At 43.5% G+C, this 21,285-nt stretch overlaps 1 protein-coding gene across 1 annotated transcript in view; it reads left to right on the plus strand.

Moving 5' to 3' along the window:
* Nucleotides 1-21,285, plus strand: part of necab1 (N-terminal EF-hand calcium binding protein 1) — a 362,049-nt gene that overhangs the window by 40,102 nt on the left and 300,662 nt on the right. Inside the window, exon 4 of the mRNA XM_072467989.1 lies at nt 5,966-5,991. Within this exon, the coding sequence (XP_072324090.1) occupies nt 5,966-5,991 (26 nt within the window). The remainder of the gene's footprint in view (nt 1-5,965; nt 5,992-21,285) is intronic.

Genomic DNA, 21,285 nt, shown 5'->3' on the forward strand with positions numbered 1-21,285 from the left:
GGCCACTTAAAGGGATACTGCAACAAAAGAAACATAATCTGTTCCTATTTTTAGGGACAATTGCATCCCCATGTAATGCTCTGCACCTGCATACTATTAATAGATAATTTACAATGATCATTTTGCTGTTTGTGGGGTTTGTGTACATTTGCTGCAACATTTCCTACATTACAACAGTGACAACACTACAAAAGTGCTTCATTGGCTGTAAAGTGATGTGGGTCGCCCTAAGGTTGCACAAAGTGTCATGAAAATGCAAGTTGTTCTTTCTTTCATTCAAGGAGCTTATATACTTGCTCAGCATGCAGACTTCAGGGGCTGTGGTTGTTCTTTCCATGGATGGAATGCTATTGGTTATAGACAAGAACAACGGGCACGATCCAATGGCCACACTGCGCCTGAAAAGCAGCTTGCCATGGTGAAGCATGATTGATAAAAGCCGAGAGACCTCACTCCCGGGATCTACCCAGCTCGCAACGCTCGCGAGATCTAACACAATCTCGTGAGATGTTGTGATGTAAATCCTGCCCATTGTGGGCGGGATCTCCTTTTAGCAAATCTGCATATTGGTGCATGACAGCTAGTCTCTATGGGGCCTTTCCTATCGTGGGTTGGGGCTGGGGGAGGTCAGGGGTCATGTCGGGACACCATTTTCGTTACACTGAGGAGTTCTGGTGAGCTGAGCTCCTCGGTGAAGAAAACGGGACTGTGTGTGACCTCGGCGCTGTGAGCGCCGGGAAACACAGCAGCTAAATGTACTCGCTATGGGAGTTTGATCCCATTTAGTTGAATCGCGCCCAACCTTTTCTCTTTGGACTTGAATGTCATTCCTCATGATCTCAAGCAATGTGTTCAGTGGAATGGTGAGAAATTAATGAATATGCACAATATTAGGTTCCAGGTGAAGATTAAGGGCGAAACCTTCAATTTTGATTGAAGCAAAAAATAGACTTTTGGGAATCAGCCACCTGGTTTTCTTTTCCTGCCAATCTAGACAGCAATTTTCCTTCAGACAGAGGATATACAGCTTATACTGATTTAGTGGAGTTTTTATTAAACCTTTGAAACAAAAGTAAAATCACAAAGGGACTTTGGACAGATTTAATATCTATCTAGCAGCTGAAACATCAGTCAGTTCAGTCAGCAGCTTACAGACCCCAGATGGTGATAAAAGAAAGCAGTCCCTTTCAGGGAGAGGAATAAATAGGCCTGAGTATGTAATATTCTAAATTTAGTTTGAGAATATGAATGCTACCGCAGTCCGCATAGTACAACTATTAAATAATTCACTGTGATCTCAATAAGATCATAATATTACAGCGCAAAAACAGACTAATCAGCATGTTTAGTCAGTTCTTTTCCCTGTATAAACCTCATTATAATCTCCATACTTTGTAGAATCAGAGTATTACAGCATGGGACAAGAACAGATAATTCAGTCCATTAAATATTATAAAGTTCCCAGTAATTACCAACAGTTACTATTGAAAGGAAGGAGTTAACTAAAGCCATCATTTTAACATTTACTTTTACTTTAGCAGCTGCAGGATTTGGTAGAAGCCCAAAACATTGACGTTGTTTTTGTAAATTGCAAATTTTAACACCAACGTGTGTGTTAACACGATGCTTAAGTGATGGAAAACAATTTTAGTTAGATTGTGCCTGATAAATCCTCAGCTCCTTGGTTTGTTAAAGTAAGGCATTAGTCAGTCAGTGTAGGGCACAGACACTTGTTAGAAGAGGCAGGCTTGTACCAAAATGTAACATAGTGTTGTTTTGCTGTCAATGAGAGTTATCAAAATGATTTATCAAACAGTAGAAGCAAGATGTGAAACTAAACTGCAGGATTCAACTGCACAAGAGCCCTCTGAGCTTATAATGGCCTCCTAACCTTTAGAAAAAAGGGAAAAAAAGTCAGCAGGATATGTGAATCATTCAAATGGCACCCTTCTGTCTGGTGCTATCGTTAATTTTGATCCATCTTGTGGGGACTAGATTATTGAGCTATTACATTGACACAGTTTTATTGAGATCATGAATGTCAGAAACAGTGTAAATCTTACTCGGTTCCTGTAGCCTTTCTGTGCCTTCTGTGTTGCTGATGTTGCCACAACTGTCAGCCATTGCTTCATTGTCTTTGTCACAAAAGGTTGCAGAAAGGAATTTAAACATTAACTGAAGTGCAACAAGCATTTTAAGAAAGAAAACATCAAGATTGCTAATAGTATTTTATCTGTCAGCCTGTCTGCACTTGATTCTCAAATCTTTTCTAATGATAGGAACATGAAATCTCCCTTCAGAAAAATTAGTTTTATAAAATCACATCAGGTCATGGAATGGAGTCCATAAACCGCTTACATGTCTTTCAGTAGTTGTCCCAGTGACAAACTGTTGGAAAATCAATGCCTCATTGTCAGGCAGCAGCCTTGACTTCAAGGGTTTCAATCAGTGAGAAGTTTGAGAGGTTAGTGAAGAGTTAAAACTAACAAATAAGTTTGACATCAGTATACACTAATAAATAAATTACTTGGCACATGCAGTCAGTATAATTGTGGTCAGATCGCAACAAATTGTTTCTATTGTTTAAACCTACCTGGCTCTTTATGAGTTTAATTATTCTTTATTTTTGAACTATTATCAGTCATTAGCTGTGCATGTTACTCCTGAGAAAGCAAAACCAATTTTGATCTGTGAGGTGTTGCTGGAGGACAGCAAAGCTCTGGAGAATTGAAGACTTGTCTGCTGATATCTTGTGACAGCACTGTGTACTGCCAGACAAGGCATGTTGCAGCAATGCCGGAGAGTTCCAACATCACACTGTCAAGTTGATCCAAAGTTACAGTTGTAGATTGGTGTCTCACGCTGCATTAAGTGACAGTTTTATTGTCTGTGGAGTTGACCTGGGTTTTCCAGAATAGACAGCTGAATGGGATGTGGCTTTGTGGCATGTGAACTATCAGCAGAAGCTGCCTTCAATTTTCTTCGCTTATGGCTCTCTGTAGATAATAAAGGGAATTGACCTTCTCCAGCATTCATTATTACTTTTGGAAGGGAATGATTATATGTCACAGTAGATAATTGTACTATGCACACCTTGAATCACCCACTGAGCAACATAAGCAGCAATCACATTTCTTCACACCACATTTTAGAATAATGTATATATAAGCAGGAAAGCCTGAAGTAAGCATTTTGATGGATTTTACTGTATTGAGAAGAGCAGAATGGAAATCAGCTTTCCTTTGAAAGAGCATAGAATAGAAGTTCCATGGATTTGAAGGCACGATGTCTCATGTATTTAAGCAAGAATTTAGGGCAGCACGTATTCCCACTAGGCTTCAAACTGCAATGACCAATTATAATGAAGGGGAGTTGGGGTGCTTGCCAACCCACTCTACTCTGTCAATGACTTCACTTTTGCAGCTTGGAATTCAGACTGTCCCAGAAATCATGCAAGTTCCACGTACATATGGCTAGCAGTAGGTATGACTGAATAAAATGGACATACTTACCATACTGTATGTGGGCACAATATTCCCCTATCCAAATAGCAATCATTTTGATAGAGACTGATTGCTATTTAGGTATCATCAAACCATCATACAAGGTGCAACTTTGAAATTCTTCTGTGTCTGTAAGGTGGTTATTCTTGTGGCAATGATAGTGGCAAGAGCAACATTATATATCAGTATTATGACTCCTTCTCATAGATTTGGGAAGAGTATCCAACTGAGGGAAAACAGGGTAGGTGGAAGTCTTATCCCAACCCACTTCATATTCTACTGCAGCGCCAGGACCACATTTCCTAGTTTTATGGTTTCTTTACTCTACCACAACATCACGTGTTTACCCAGCTAATAGAAAAGTCTTCCAATTTAATATCCATCTTGCGTTCCTCACTCCATCCAACTTGTTGGCTTTTGAGTAAGACTGTCAATCCAATGACAATTGACATTGAATTATGTGAAATTATGCATTGAGGTTCATGCCAACCATTTCCCAAGCTTACTTCACAAAGAACTCTGAATGTGGGCAGGTTGGAATAGCTATAGTTCCATAAATCTCAAATGTAGGTCCCATTTTCCATGACGTTGCTCAACCCTCTGTTAAAACGTGAAATGTTAGCTTTGGACATGCCATCAGTGAAAAGCTATTAAACAAATGTCAAGGGATTCAGATTCCTCATAATGCCCATATTAACAGAATACTGTACAGATAAACAACTCTGGTCTGCTTCTCCCATATTGTCACATAGTACTGATGAAAAGAGTATGGAGTGACATTTATATCACCACATTATTGTTACTCAATATTTATGTTACGTGTAAGCCACCCCAAACTGAAAAATGATGGACCAAAATCTTGCACACACACCTCAACAGGAACAGCTCAAAGAACAACCTACAGAGCACTCCCCGAATTTTCTGTTTTCTCTTGGACTAAAGGGCTGGATTGCACTTCTCCAACATAGCAGGTTGAACTGGGACATCCAATGGGGACCGGGTTTAATTCCCACAATAGCAGATGATGGAATTTTAATTCAATAAAAAATCTGGAATTAAAAGTCTCATGGTGACCACAAAACTAACATCAATTGTCATAAAAGCCCATCTGGTTCACTAATGCCCTTTAAGGAAGGAGATAGGCTGTCCTTAAACTGGTCTGGCCTACATGTGACTCCAGACTCATAGCGATGTGGTAGACTCTTAACTGCCCCTCTGAAATAGCCAGCAAGCCACTCAGTTCAGGGGCAATTAGGGATGGGCAACAAATATTGTCCTTGCCAGAAACGCCCACATCCCATAGAAGAATTTTTTTAATTTAGCAGGCTTTTTGATGATGTCTTAGAGACTGCCACTAACTCTCTCCTGGTTCTTGAAGCCATTGGTCCAAGAAGAGTGAGATAGGGAAAATTAACCAGGACCTGCGTCCTTGATATCATATAGATATGCAGAATGATGAAGGATAGCTTTTCCTTTATGGTCAACGATAGGAAAATGTAGGTTGAGACAAGGATGCACCAAATTTTCTTAGTATTTATTTGTTATACTGCCCAATTTTGAGTGGAATAGTAACATAAAACCTAGCCCACAATATCACACTGCTTGTCTTACATCTACTGTCTTCAGTCCTAGTTTACTCTTCATACCATCAATCATTGTCACATTTGTTACTGTTTTTGGCGATCAATCACATGTATGGTCAAGCAAGCTCTTGTGAACACTGGTATTGCTTTTCAGCAGAAAGTATTCAACTTGAATGTCTCCATGTTCTTGTAAATAATTCCCACTGTAACAAAAATAGATGAGTCAGTATAAACCAGCATTTGGGACAAGAAGTACAGCAATACGGTACAGTTTTATAAAGATGGATCTCAAAGGAGATTGTGCCTTTAAAAGAAACATTTTTTTGGAAAAATAAGTCAATAGGCTTCATCATAGATCATTTATGTTGGTGACATGACTAGGCAGCAATTGGCAACCCATTAAATTCCTTTACCTTTAACTAAATGAATCATCGTGCAATCTAATTAATCATCCACAACTTTAACAAACAATTTCTCCAAAGCAACTGACTTAATTCTTCATAATTTTCAATCAGAGTTTATTGCCCATTACATTAAATTTGGATGGAATGATTTCATTTTGTGCTGCTATCTAAAATAATTGATAAATTCTAATACTACGTTTTCAATATAATATAAAGTGTCAATAGAACTATAATTGCAAAATTATTTTAAAATTAAAATGTCACTGAATTAATGCAGTCCAATTGATTAATAATTTAAAAGTACATTCTCAGGATGATTTTTTAAATGGAAATGTGGTCCACGAGGCACAGTGCCAGACCATAAATATTTGATAGTTCTTTTCATCAGCAAAGATGATCCATGTATAAAAATAGAAATGTACAAGGCAGCAAAGTTGGCAACATTGCTAAAAATGTTTCCTTTTTTCCATTTTAGCAACCTCAACATTGAAGAAATATGCCGTAAGTACTGTGCTTTCACCATTTACTCTACTCAATCAGGCAGCAAATAAAACATAGGAAAAGATTAGACAGATTTCCAAGGCAATGTATGCATTTGTTTTGTCAATAATGTAGAATCTTAAATGTTTTATTCCCCACTTAGGGCAATGTGATATTGTAAAATATATTTTCCAAAGTAATAGACACAATTAAATTAAAAACTAAACCAGTCTATCTTCCTGGAGTTGTGTCTATGTTTTCTATTATTTTCGCTGCAAAACATGTGCCGAGTGGACTAAGATGACATAAAGGAAGTTTGAAAAGTGGCAGGGGTCATAGAATCATAGAATTATAGAATTTACAATGCAGAAGGAGGCCATTCAGCCCATCGAGTCTGCACCGGCCCTTGAAAAGAGCACTCTACTTAAGCCCATGCCTCCACCCTATCCCTGTAACCCAGTAACTCCACCTAACCTTTTTGGACACTAAGGGCAATTTATCATGGCCAATCCACCTAACCTGCACATCTTTGGACTGTGGGAGGAAACCGAGGCACCCAGAGGAAACCCACGCAGACACGGGGAGAACGTGCAGACTCTGCACAAACAGTGACCTAAGCCGGGAATCGAATCTGGAACGCTGGAGCAGAGAAAAAACAATGCTAACCACTGTGCTACCGTGCTGCCCTTAATCGTAAAGTATTGATGTGTCTGTTCCAATAGTTCCATATGTACACTGTTTTGTCAGGCTAAAATTTATGTTTTTCTCTCTATTGGTGTCTTATCATATTTTTCCAGCACAATGTAGTTCGACCTTTTCCCTGAGTAGTGGCCTGTCGGCAGACTTTGAAATCCCCATTCCCCGCAGCCCATTTAGCTTTGCCACATTTGGATTTGGATTTGCGTATATTGTCATGTGTACCGAGGTACAGTGAAAAGTATTGTTCTGCGTACAGTCCAGACAGATCATACCATACATGAAAAGCACAGGTAATGTGATAAATACACAATGCTAATACATAGACACAGACATTGGGTGAAGCTTAGGGAGTGTAGTATGACTCAGTAGAGAAGATGTTCAGTCCATACGAGGGTTATTCAGGAGACAAGAGGGTCACGCATGGTACCTGCTGCACAGACCCCACTCACTTGAACGCAAGGAAGTCTTCCCTCATTGCCGGTCTTCTTACTCACAGTTGTAGTCAAAAAACATTTTTTAAACTTCATATCAGCGGCAGTGCTTCACTTCGCCTGACATCTGTGTGTGTATGTGGTGAGTCCGGTCATGAGAATCTTCTTTTTGCTCCCAACGCCATCGCACTGTTCATCAACAAATTTATTTTTTCCAGCAATTTTCCCTGTCTCAATTCTCATCGCCAGTTGTCTCTTCTGTTATATTTCTTTGTTGCTGCAAAGAGAAACGTTATGGAGGTATGATGATCTACCCAAAGTCTGCGCATTCTGCTGATATCACTACATATCAAATAATAACAAACCAGCAGAAATATATTATCTGGCACGCAACAGTCCGAATGTAACCTTGGATGACTATATATCAGTCCACCAATCTCGAGATGTTGCAGTGTATCCTTAGATTGCTGCCATCATGGTTGCAGATACAGCATTCAAAGGAATTTTCAGGATTTCACAGTAATCTATCCTTCAACAAATTACTAGGAATGTTGAGGCAACCGGCCACCAGCCCCCCACTCCACTCCGCCTGTAACTGGGGAAGAGTACTGGCTACATGGAGCCTGCTATGAATCTGTTGCCCTCTCTTCGACAGCATTCATCCTCCCACTTACCCACTACTGTTGCACCACCAGTGCCCCTGCTGATTCCTGTCAGTCATCCAGCACAGATTGGTGATGTTCATTCTGAGGTACCTCAATCCAGACCCAGAGCTGTCCAAACTTATTGTCCAAGGTCACTTGCAATCTCCCCAATTGAAAGTCAGCAGTCTTCCACCAGCCATTCTGCAGCCACTGGTGTAACATTGTGCAGGAGCACTAGGGCAGGTAGAGGCACAGAGAATACAGGATTCTGAGAATGCAAAAGGGTGATTGGTTGAATTTTGTATCAATTTGGATGGTTTCATTTATAAAGGTGGTTTGGAATACTTGTTTTATGTTGACTTTTATTTTATCATTGAGGCTAAGAGGACACTGTGGAGAGGTAAGGGGTGGCATTTTACTCACCCCTCACGGAGGAGGCAACCTGCCATTGGCTGGTGGTGGGATTTTCCAGTCCCACTGCTGTCAACGGGGATTCCCTTTGTTTGTACCCTCTGCTGCCAGGGAACCCACGACAGGGGGGATTCCCCATCAGCGGGACCAGAAGATTCCGCCAGAGGGAACGGCCTGAAAATCCTGCCCAAGATGAGCGATTGGTGGTAACTTGGGTTGTATCCTCTGGTACTGCAGTTGGATAAGCCAATAATGGATGCCCAGCCAGAAAGAGGACATATTGGTTGCCTCCTTGATTCCTTCTCTTGTTCCACCTCTTCTGCCTCCGTGAAATCCTTGATAGCAAGCAGCCTGCTTGATTGGCACCCCATCAACAAACATTCACTCTCAACACCACTGACGCACAGTAGTAGCATAATGTACAAAGATGCACTGCAGGAACTCACCAAAGCCCGTCAGACAGCACCTTCCAAACCCACGGCCTCCACTATCTGGAAGGATAAAGGCAGCAAATGTAGTGGAACACGACCATCTGCAAGCTCCCTTCCAAGCTAGACACCATCCTAACTTAAAACTTCCGTTCCTTCACTGTTGCTGGGTTATAATCCTGAAATTCCCTCCCTAACAACACAATGGGTGTACCTACACTACAAAGACTGCAGTGGTTTAAGAAGATAGCTCACCACCATGTTCTCTGGAGCAATTAGGGATGGGAGATCAATACTGGTCCAGCCAGTGGTTCCCACATCCCATGAATGAATTAAAAAAATAGCAAGGGCTGTGCTCTGACGATAGCAGGAAGCAGCAGACCATAACAGAATGTGAGATGTGCTCTGAAGGTTTCTGGAAGGCTTCTCCAGAAAGGTCCAGAAAAGCATTGCTTATGAACCCTTAAGATCTGCCCAATGACATTTACTGTGATGATATGACTCCTGTTATATGCACCTTTTGGTTTCGCGGGGTGACTCAAATGCTGATAGCTCAGTGGACTGTTGCAGATTGAAGACATTATTGTTGATGCGAGGATCCTGGGTATTACCCTACATTATGTTCTGAGTATGTTCACAAGCTGAACATTGAGGGAGCTGGAATTGTCCTGGTAGTGCCAAAGATTAGAATTTATATGTGGTTTAGGGTAATATGTGTGCATCCTGCACAAGGGGAAACATCCTGTCATGGAAAAGGTAGAAGCTCACTCTGTTGACTTCTCTCTGGGAAGAAGGTGTCATCAACATAATTTGTGTGTTCTTTTTACAGCCCTTAATCAGTAAGTTGGTATGTAAAAGGTGTGTCTTTTCTTAACCTCAGAGTGGATGTCCCAATTGAAAAGATTTCAGCAGCAAGCTTTTGTGAGTTTTAAAATAACAAAGGCTATTTATTCTCACACACTTGCCCTGGATTTTTAAAATGTGACAGCTCACTCATTCATCACACATGCATGCATGCACACAAGTGTACTCACACACACACAAACACACAAAACGATTAATTACAGATGAAGGCAAAACAGTATGGCTACAACTTATATTTACCTCAGTATCTTTCGTGGCCGATCTGAAATTTCTTAGGGTGTGATTATCCGACTCCTCTTGCTGGTGGGATTGTCAGGTGATGTCAGACTCAATGGAGATTTAAATGGTTGCTGCATCCAGTGCAGGAACACCCAGCGCGGTGATGCTGGATATCCTCGGTATTAGATTAAGGTGATGCACTAAAGTTGAAGTGTAAGTAAAGCGAAGTCTGGTAAAGAGAATGATTCTCATTAAGCTGATTTCTTGTAGTGAAATTTCCAGGAGGTTGGTTCTCAGGTGAAACAGAAGTTTGAACAGGTGCTCTTCTCCCACTTTCAGGGTATTTCCATTTACTACCTTGATTTTTTTGATGACTTGCAGCTGCTTCAGTGGTTTTTGGTGTAATTCTCTCTCTAAGTGCAGAAAATACAGAGGCATGGGATACAGGGTGATGTAGCAGTTTGGATCAGAAATTGGCTAGCTGGAAGAAGACAAAGGGTGGTGATTGATGGGAAATGTTCAGACTGGAGTCCAGTTACTAGTGGTGTACCACAAGGATCTGTTTTGGGGCCACTGCTGCTTGCCATTTTTATAAATGACCTGGAGGAGGGCGTAGAAGGATGGGTGAGTAAATTTGCAGATGACACTAAAGTCAGTGGAGTTGTGGACAGTGAGGAAGGATGTTGCAAGTTACAGAGGGACATCGATAAGCTGCAGCGCTGGGCTGAGAGGTGGCAAATGGAGTTTAATGCAGAAAAGTGTGAGGTGATTCATTTTGGAAGGAATAACAGGACGACAGAGTACTTGGGCTAATGGTAAGATTCTTGGCAGTGTAGATGAGCAGAGAGATCTCGGTGTCCATGTACATAGATCCCTGAAAGTTGCCACCCAGGTTGAGAGGGTTGTTAAGAAGGACTACGGTGTGTTAGCTTTTATTGGTAGAGGGATTGAGTTTCGGAGCCATGAGGTCATGTTGCAGCTGTACAAAACTCTGGTGCGGCCGCATTTGGAGTACTGCGTGCAATTCTGGTCGCCGTATTATAGGAAGGATGTGGAAGCATTGGAAAGCGTGCAGAGGAGATTTACCAGAACGTTGCCTGGTATGGAGGGAAGATCTTATGAGGAAAGGCTGAGGGACTTGAGGCTGTTTTCGTTAGCGAGAAGAAGGTTAAGCAGTGACTTAATTGAGGCGTACAAGATGATCAGAGGATTGGATAGGGTGGACAGTGAGAGCCTTTTTCCTCGGATGGTGATGTCTAGCATGAGGGGACATAGCTTTAAATTGAGGGGAGATAAATATAGGACAGAAGTCAGAGGTAGGTTCTTTACTCAGAGAGTAGTAAGGGTGTGGAATGCCCTGCCTGCAACAGTAGTGGACTTGCCAACACGAAGGGCATTCAAATGGTCAATGGATAGACATATGGACGATAAGGGAATAGTGTAGATGGGCTTTAGAGTGGTTTCACATGTCGGCGCAACATTGAGGGCCGAAGGGCCTGTACTGCGCTGTAATGTTCTATGTTCTCAATGTGTAGCTTCTCTGGTTTTAAGAGCAGACAACCAAAATGGTTTTCTTTATCATGTAACTTCCACAAGTTCAAAGTCCTTTTTTCAAAGAAATGTTTATTCAAATCATCCTGTGCTGTCGATTGACACTTTGAGAATTTGAGACAGCTAGTGTTCTGTGTTTGAATGACTCATTCATTTTGAAATTACCCTTTTGAATTTGTTTGAAATTGAAAGACATTGATTCAACATCAGTCTGAACTGTCCCTTTGGTTCCCTCTAGACACAAGGGAGTAGTTTCAATTCACAAAAGAAGGCAGTTATCCCCTGGGCACTCATATTTTTCAGCCTTTTGTTCAGATTTTACCAATAAAAGGTATTGATTGAAATTCCACGAATATACTGGAACATGACAAAGGAATGAAATGCATTTCTCTCTCCTTGTAAACAGAGCCTGTAGTGATCTCCTTGATACAACAGTGAATAGCAAACAGCAATATGTTGAAATATGTTGTCTGCTCCAACCTAGAAGCAGCCTCAAAATATCATGCCCACAACCAGCTCTGCAGGCATTGTCTTTGCCCTATTCTGTGGTTGCAGTTCTGCCTGCAGCAGGTTGCAGATTTCGGGGAGCACTTAGTTCATGGAACAGAGACCTTGTCCAGAATTCTCCGTTTGGGAGACTAAGTGTTGCTGCCAGGATTGAGTAGTGTGCGATTCGTGTTTCCATTGGGGGGGCTATTTGGTAAGCGAGTGAGGACATTCAAATGGGCCAGCACTCTGCCAGTGTAAATTGAGAGTAATTCCTGGCCCAGCTGTGTTGTAAGCGCTGGGGCCAAATTTCCAATCCTGGCTCATTGCAGTGGCAACCTCTGTCACAGGACAGTGGCAAGGATGGGTCCTGAGTCAGTAGGGTTGAAGAGGTGACGGATGATGGTGCCGTGGAGATATCCAGTATGCAACAGCTCCATGAAAGGGCTGAGACACTCTCAGAGGTTGATAGGGGTGCACTTCTCCTCAGCCTTTCAACTACCACAGCTTCTTCAATGCTTCCCCTCGCACCTTAACATCTCCGGCATCTCCAACATTTGGGTACTTATCAGTTTCTTATGCTCCAGAAAGATCTTGCCATCCATGACCCAACATTTTTTGCTCAGTATTACGATCCCAGACCAGACACCAACAGTGAATCAGGTATTGAGCCAATATTTTAGTTTCTTTTAAGACTGTGCGGAAAGAACGATTTGCTTCAGGAGTGATTGCATGAAAAAATAGGGCTTTGGTATTTCTAAAGCTAAATTTTATTATGTATACCACATTAAACTTTTAACTTCAGACCCTGTTGTACTTTCTAAACCACAGTGTGTCTTTAACCAGTACACGATGGACAAATAACCACAAGTTACTTAATACAAGAATACTTTATTTCACACACACAAAGTTAATGTTAATGAATCACACACAGATACAAGTTGAACTCTAAGCTCACGCACAAGAAGCACCTTCCAGGTGACTGGCAAATACAGAGCTGATATGGCCTTATCTGGAATCCTGTTGTCTGGCAGTGCTGGAAGCATGTGACTGGTCGCCTGTGTCCTTGGCTCTGGTCCCACTGTGGATGGAATGGATGGTCTTCTTCTTGGCTGGTGAAGGGGTCACTGTTGTTGTCGTCAGTCAAATGCTGCAATCGAGAGAGCGAGTGGTGGGCTGCATAGCACCTTTTATCCCTTGAGAGCTTTGCATGCTTTTGGGCCCAGGTAGATGTCCAATCGATCGATCAGGGCTTGATCACCCTGATCAATCCCAACCAATTGAAGGTTGCCAGCTTGATGGCGGAGAGGGTCCAGTCGGCCATAGCCGTTAGTGTCCGAGGCACGTCGGCCGTCTCAAATAAGGAAAACAGACACCACCAAGTCTGCCACTTGTTGTCAGTTTCTACCTGGAGCCCATTGTCCCGGGATGGCCTTTTCACAGCCTTTTTCCTGTGTTAGTTTCTGCAAAGTCTGGGCTACAGCTTTTGTGTAACTGCAAGCTGCAACCTGTCTGTGTTCTGTCTTTGGCCACTTTTCCCATCAATCTTTGTGGGCGGCGATTTTAAGTGGCCACAATCCAAAAAGAACAATTACCCCTTAATACTGCTGTACAATTTTCTAGTAAACAACAAGAAAAGAAGCATACAGCTCTCAATCCAGCTCAAAATCAGCAGGGCATAGAGTAATACTTGCTTTACAGAACAGATTCTAGCTCTTGTTTGAACCCCTTCAGACTCTGGCTCAATATCTTCAAATAGCTGCTTCAACTGGGTTGTTTCAGACTCTTCCTTCTCTTCAGACAAGACTGCTCTGATTTAAAATATTTCCATTTTTTAAACTATTCTATTGGGAAAGAATTGTGGACTCAAGGTCAGGCAGATCAGAATTCAGCTCCTCTCTCTTCCAAAGCTTCTCCAAAACCCACTGCCTCTCTGCCTTTCTGTGCTGCACACAACAATGACCTTGCCTCTCCAAGCTGAAAAACGAATGATCTGTTGGCTGCAAAGAAAACTCCCTAGGCACCTCCCGAAGTCAATCTACATTCCTCTGGTCAATTGCACCTGCTGTTTCATCTAAGCTCCCAGGACTGTACAAAACAAAAACATTTTTAAACCCATGACAATTGTAGTCAAACGTACCAAACCTATAGACTTTTAATTCTTAAACTTGTCCCAATATGTAGAAGCCAATATTCCTAAAATCTTCCAATTGTCACACCAACACGGCTGTTGTCTTGTCTTCCGTCCTCTGGAGGGAGCTGCCTTCCCCCTGATTACTTGTGGTGCTCTTATCTCCTCGCTGTAATCGAGATTGTGGCCCCACTGAGGTGTGTGTGTGTCTGTGTTGATCGATGGTGCAGGGGTTTGCTGTGACAGTACAGGCTCCATGGAGACTCCCCTGCTGAGGAGAAAGGTGGTGACTGGGCTGGGACACTAGACTGCTACAGGCGCTGTGGGAAACACATGAGTCATGAAAATTAGCAGGTGCATCAACACAAGCAACCTCAGATGACGGTGGTCAAAGAGCCACAGCACACATTGGGCTGGAGTTTCTTCTGTGCCCTTTACCTAAAGATAGAGCTATCAAATAACCATGCTCTTCACAGCCTCCTGCCCTGCCATCACCAATGTCCTGCCATGTTGGCATCCTTGCAATATTAATGGCCGCCTCCTCCATTGGTGCAATGTTGCACAGGTTCATCACATTACCACCCATTCGTGATTGGTGTGAGCTATTTTCCTGCAGCATGAGGAGGCTATGATATATGAAAACTTGGCCTCCCTCACCTGCCCCAGCGTGACATGGGCATGAGCTCTCGCACTCCTTAATGATGACCCCTGCTCAACTGTGCTCCATATGAGAGGGTGACTAAAATCTCAATGATGAAACTGAGCACTTGCTCTGACAATGTGAAAGGGAACTATGGGCCTTTGGTTTGTTCAGCTTGCGTGGTGCTGCTGTCTACTGAGATTGAAACCTGTCACCTGCGTGTCTCTTGCCATTCTGCTTTCCACATATTTTTTCTTTAAATATTTTTTTATTCACCTCCTTTTTCACATTTTCTCCCAAATTTACACCCAACAATAAACAATGATCAGTAACGAATGTAATGTCAATCCCCATATCAATAACATAGATCCCATCCTCCCACCAAATCCCCCAAACATTAGCTCTCATGTTAACATAAACAAATGACAAAGAGGAATCAGGAATTACCCACAGTCACCATTAACACATACAGTCCCCCCTCCCCTACCAGCCCCCAACCCCCCTCATGTTCAATATGATCCAATTCTCGAAAGTGAATAATGAATAATGCCCATGAATTGTAGAATTCCTCCATCCTTTACCTCAGTTCAAATTTGACCTTTTCAAGCATTCAAGAATTCCAGCAGGTCCCCCCGCCACGTCAGGGCACAGGGTGGAGAGGTTGATCTCCACCCTAACAGGATCCGCCTTTGGGAGATCAACGAGGCGAAGGCTACAACAACTACCTCCGCGTCCGTTTCTAATGCCGGCTGATCCGACACCCCGAATATGGCCTCACGAGGGCCCGGGTCCAGTTTCACGTGCACCATTTTAGAGATTACCCGAAACACCTCCTTCCAGTAGTCCTCCAGCTTTGGTCAGGACCAAAACATATGAACGTGGTTTGCGGGCAGCAGCTGTTCCCCCGCAACGTTCACACACATCTTCTACCTCCTCAAACAGCTGGCTCATCCTTGCCCTTGTAAGGTGTGCTCTATACCCCACCTTCAGCTGTATCAGCCCCAACCTCGCACACGAGGTGGAAGCGTTCACCCTCCGGAGCACCTCACACCAGAACCCTTCCTCCATACCCTCTCCCAACTCTTCCTCCCATTTTTCCTTGATGCTTTCCATATATTATCAGCTTGTTGAATCTATGACCTGGACCAATATCCTCCTGGTTACCCCTATGCAGCTGACCTCTATAGCCACCTCCATTCAGTCCTTATTGGTATTTCTGAATTTCTTCTGCTGAATTTCTCACCTCTCAGTGAGTACCTCAGTTAAACCTCAAGAGAGAAATCTGAGAATCTTGGGACCACTTGTGGACACCTATATGTGCAGAAGTTGGCCTTTTATGCACCTTCCAACCCCTCAGTAAACGGCAAGCCCAGTCATAACTGCTGCTCTCCAAAACAAAGGGCTTTTCATTTCCATATCATAATATATGGTATAAGAACAGTAATGCCCACATCCTGTGTGTGAATATAAAAGGAAGTTGCAGCAGAGGGAAGAAACTAGATCTGACAAATGCTCATTGTCTTCAAACAATAACTCTGTTTCTCCACACAGATACTGCCTGACCTCCAGAATATTTCCAGCATTTTCAGCCTTTTGCTGCCTCGATGGTGTGAGAACAGCGGGAGGTGACCCAATCACACCTGACAGCATCTGCTGGAAATACTCCTGTCTTCCTGGCTCCAGATGAATTAAAAACAAAGTTTGGGGGGCTACTAGTTTGAAGGTTGAATGCCAGATGAAGCTGAGCAGAGCTGGCCCCAGATTATTTCCCAAGGGAACATACACACATTGTTACAAGGCCCACTACCTCTTTTGGACAATTTACAGGGATATCTCCAAAATCAACTGAGCATTTTCATTGTAACTTCATACTTGTGACAATAAATGATGATTATTATTATTATTATTAGCATATTATGCGTTGGCGTCTTTGAGGCATACTCGGTTGGAAGACATTGGTCTCGAAATTTGGTCTTGTTGCATTCTACACACAAAAATGTTGCCCTCACATTTAAAATTTTCACTTGTAAGACTGCGGGTTTCAATTGACCTTCACCTCAAAAGATATTTCATTGGCTGTGAAGCTCTTTGAGGTGCTCGATGGTCATGAAAAGCAATCTATAAATGCAAATCTTTCTTCCTTTATTCCTGCATTCTCATTGAGGAGCTGTCCTTGAAGGGAGTGTGTTTGGAGATAGTGTTTTTGTGATACAGCCTTATGACTCATATTCCCTTTGAGAACAGCTCTTTGCTGTGAATGTGAGGATGGTGAATTTACTGAATATCTCATGTGCTACATTTTTTTTATGTCCAGCACTTTATTTTTGACTTAAAACATCATGATCGAGTCTCGGAAACGTACTTTGCTTCTCCGCCTTCTGTTGTCCCCAGTGGTATGTTCGTTGTCAACAAACTTGTGCAGCAACTCCTCTTCCAAAATGTTGACATTTCCACTTCCCATATTTATTCTGTGTACAAGAGTAACAATATGTACTACTTTATGCCAAATTAGTTTTTTTTAGTTCCCTACATTACAATAGCTTATCAGGATTACTTCATTGACGGTAACTTGCTTTGGGATATCTGGATGTTGAGTAGGAATAAGTTCTTTATTAATTTATTCTCAGTAAGAGTAAGATTGAGAATACCTAATGCATTTTGGTTGGAATATTTACAGTAGTCAAGATGAAGTCATTCTATTGGTCTGGGCTGTATTGAGATACAAGTCTCAGAGGTAATAAATTAATGTACCAACCCACTGCTCCAAACAGGGTCAGAGAAAGGACACTCAACAAAATTGAATTAAAAACAAAATATTACAAAATAGTTGATAATTAAAATAACATGACAGCACACAGATCACCATCCAATGTTTTTTCTCTCCTGATGAAGAAGGGATCAAGATATAAGGGGTTGGATTCTCCAATCCTGTGGCTATGTCCGTAGGATCCGTCTGGTCGTAGGACCAGAAAGTCGGCGCCGCCCCCACACAATCCTCCGTTTGGTGGGGGTCTAGCAGCCACGCAGCATAAAGCCCCCGGCTTTCCTATGGATATGGCCGGAGAATAGCCGGGTCCGCGGCTGTCCATGCGCATGGAGGTGGACTGGCGGCTGCACCATGCAACATGGCGCGGCCGTTCGTGGACCCAGCCTGCCAAAAATCGCCCCCCTGTAACCAGCCTCGCCACCCCGGACTACCCCCCACCAGTCCACCCAGCCCCTGCTGAAGCCCGCCCTGCCAGCTGAACAGCTCGGGGGGAGGGGAAAACAAAGTTTAGGAAAATTCCACCCTATGAATACAATTCGTTCCTAATATTCAATTCAAAGATTGAAAAGACATCGGCTGGATTCGCCGATGCCAAAATCGCTTTCGGGCGATCGGTCGGAGAATCCCGGTTTATGCCGTAATCGGGGGCAGCGCCGTTTTTGCAATTCTCCGCCCCCTCAAAAATGCATGGATGGTCTCCGGACGTCACCTGGGTCCCTTCCCGATGCTCCGCCCCCGATGGACCGAATCCCCGACAATGTGGGGCACGTGTTGGTGGGGACTGTAGCTGTGCTGGACTCAGTCTGCAGCTGCCACGAAAGGTCCCCGATCGGGGTGAGCACACGTGTCCCACGCCACGTAGTGTGGCAACCAGAATTGAACACTGTACTCCAAGTGTGGCCTAAATAAGGTTCTATACAGCTGCAACATGACTTGCCAATTCTTATACTCAATGCCCCGGCCTATGAAGGCAAGCATGCTGTATGCCCTCTTGACTACGTTCTCCACCTGTGTTGCCCCTTTCAGTGACCTGTGGACCTGTACACCTAGATCTCTCTGACTTTCAATACTCTTGAGGGTTCTACCATTCACTGTATATTCCCTACCTGCATTAGACCTTCCAAAATGCATTACCTCACATTTGTCCGGATTAAACTCCATCTGCCATCTCTCTGCCCAAGTCTCCAAACGATTTAAATCCTGCTGTATCCTCTGACAGTCCTCATCGCTATCCGCAATTCCACCAACCTTTGTGTCGTCTGCAAACTTACTAATCAGACCAGTTACATTTTCCTCCAAATCATTTATATATACTACGAACAGCAATGGTCCCAGCACTGTTCCCTGCGGAACACCACTAGTCACAGTCCTCCAATTAGAAAAGCATCCTTCCATTGCTACTCTCTGCCTTCTATGACCTAGCCAGTTCTGTATCCACCTTGCCAGCTTACCCCTGATCCAGTGTGACTTCACCTTTTGTACTAGTCTACCATGAGGGACCTTGTCAAAGGCCTTACTGAAGTCCATATAGACAACATCCACTGCCCTACCTGCATCAATCACCTTTGTGACCTCTTCAAAAAACTCTATCAAGTTAGTGAGACATGACCTCCCCTTCACAAAACCATGCTGCCTCTCATTAATACGTCCATTTGCTTCCAAATGGGAGTAGATCCTGTCTCGAAGAATTCTCTCCAGTAATTTCCCTACCATTAATGTAAGGCTCACCGGCCTGTAGTGCCCTGGATTATCCTTGCTACCCTTCTGAAACAAAGGAACAACATTGGCTATTCTCCAATCCTCCGGAACATCACCTGAAGACAGTGAGGATCCAAAGATTTCTGTCAAGGCTTCAGCAATTTCCTCTCTAGCCTCCTTCAGTATTCTGGGGTAGATCCCATCAGGCCTTGGGGACTTATCTACCTTAATATTTTTCAAGACACCCAACACCTCGTCTTTTTGGATCTACACACCCTTCTCCAGACTCAACATCCACCAATTCCTCCTTCTCTTTGGTGAATACTGATGCAAAGTATTCATTTAGTACCTCACCCATTTCATCCAGCTCCACACATAGATTCCCTTACCTATCCTTCAGTAGGCCAACCCTTTCCCAGGCTACCCTCTTGCTTTTTATGTATGTGCAAAAAGCCTTGGAATTTTCCTTAACCCTATTTGCCAATGACTTTTCGTGACCCCTTCTAGCCCTCCCGACCCCTTAAGTTCCTTCCTACTTTCCTTATATTCCACACAGGCTTCGTCTGTTCCCAGCCTTCTAGCCCTGATAAATGCCTCCTTTTTCTTTTTGATGAGGCCAACAATATCTCTTGTTATCCAAGGTTTCAAAATTTGCTATATTTATCCTTCTTCCGCACAGGAACATGCCGGTCCTGAATTCCTTTCAACTGACATTTGAAAGCCTCCCACATGTCAGATGTTGATTTAACCTCAAATATCCGCCCCCAATCTAGGTTCTTCAGTTCCTGCCTAATATTGTTATAATTAGCCTTCCCCAATTTAGCACATTCACCCTAGCACCACTCTTATCCTTGTCCAACAGCACTTTAAAATTTACTGAATTGTGGTCACTGTTCCCGAAATGCTCCCCTACTGAAACTTCTACCACCTGACCAGGTCCAGTACAGCCCCTTCCCTAGTTGGATTGTCTACATATTGTTTTAAGAAGCCCTCCTGGATGCTCCTTACAAATTCTGCCCCGTCTAAGCCCCTAGCACTAAGTGAGTTCCAGTCAATATTGGGGAAGTTGAAGTCTCCCATCACAACAACCATGTTGCTTTTACTCGTTTCCAAAATCTGTCTACCTATCTGCTCCTCTATCTCCCGCCAGCTGTTGCGAGGCCTGCAGTAAATCCCCAACATTGTGACTGCACCCTTCTTATTCCTGACCTCTACCCATATCGCCTCGCTGCCCTCTGAGGTGTCCTCCCGTAGTACAGTGGTGATATTCTCCCTAACCAGTAGCGCAACTCCTCCACCCCTTTTACATCCCCCTCTATCCCACCTGAAACATCTAAATCCTGGAATGTTTTGCTGCCAATCCTGTCCTTCCCTCAACCAGGTCTCTGTAATGGCAACAACATCATAGATCCAAGTACTAATCCAAGCTCTAAGTTCATCTGCCTTACCCGTAATACTTCTTGCATTAAAACATATGCACTTCAGGCCACCAGACCCGCTGTTTTTAGCAACATCTCCCTGTCTGCTCTGCCTCAGAGCCATACTGGCCCTATTCCCTAGTTCTCCCTCAATGCTTTCACCTTCTGACCTATTGCTCCGTACCCATCCCCCTGCCATACTAGTTTAAACCCTCCCGTGTGACACTAGCAAACCTTGCGGCCATGATATTTATGCTGCTCCAGTTTAGATGCAACCCGTCCTTCTTATACAGGTCACACCTGCACCGGAAGAGCTCCCAGTGGACCAGTTAACTGGAACCCTCCCTCCTACACCAGCTTTTTAGCCATTTTTAGCTGCTCTATCTTCCTATTTCTAGCCTCACTGGCACATGGCACAGGGAGTAATCCCAAGATTACAACCCTCGAGGTCCTGTCTTTTAACTTTCTGCCTAGCTCCCTGAACTCCTGCTGCAGGACCTCATGCCTCTTCCTGCCTATGTCGTTTGTACCAATATGTACAACGACCTCTGCCTCTTTTCCCTCCCCCTTCAGGATGCCCGCTACCCATTCGGAGACATCCTGGACCCTGGCACCAGGAAGGCAACATACCATCCTGGAGTCTCTTTCACGTCCACAGAAGCGCCTATCTGTGCCCCTGACTATAGAGTCCCCTATGACTATTGCTCTTCTGCGCTTTCACCCTCCCTGCTGAACATCAGAGCCAGCCGTGGTGCCACTGCTCTAGCTGCTGCTGTTTTCCCCTGATAGGCTATCCTCCCCGACAGTATCCAAAGGGGTATACCTGTTTGAGAGGGGGACAACCACAGGGGATTCCTGCACTGACTGCCTGCCCCTTCTGGTGGTCACCCATCTCTCTGCCTGCACCTTGGGTGTGACCACATTTATA

The sequence above is a fragment of the Scyliorhinus torazame genome, chromosome 11 (assembly GCF_047496885.1).
Source record: "Scyliorhinus torazame isolate Kashiwa2021f chromosome 11, sScyTor2.1, whole genome shotgun sequence".
Taxonomy (NCBI): Eukaryota; Metazoa; Chordata; class Chondrichthyes; order Carcharhiniformes; family Scyliorhinidae; genus Scyliorhinus; species Scyliorhinus torazame.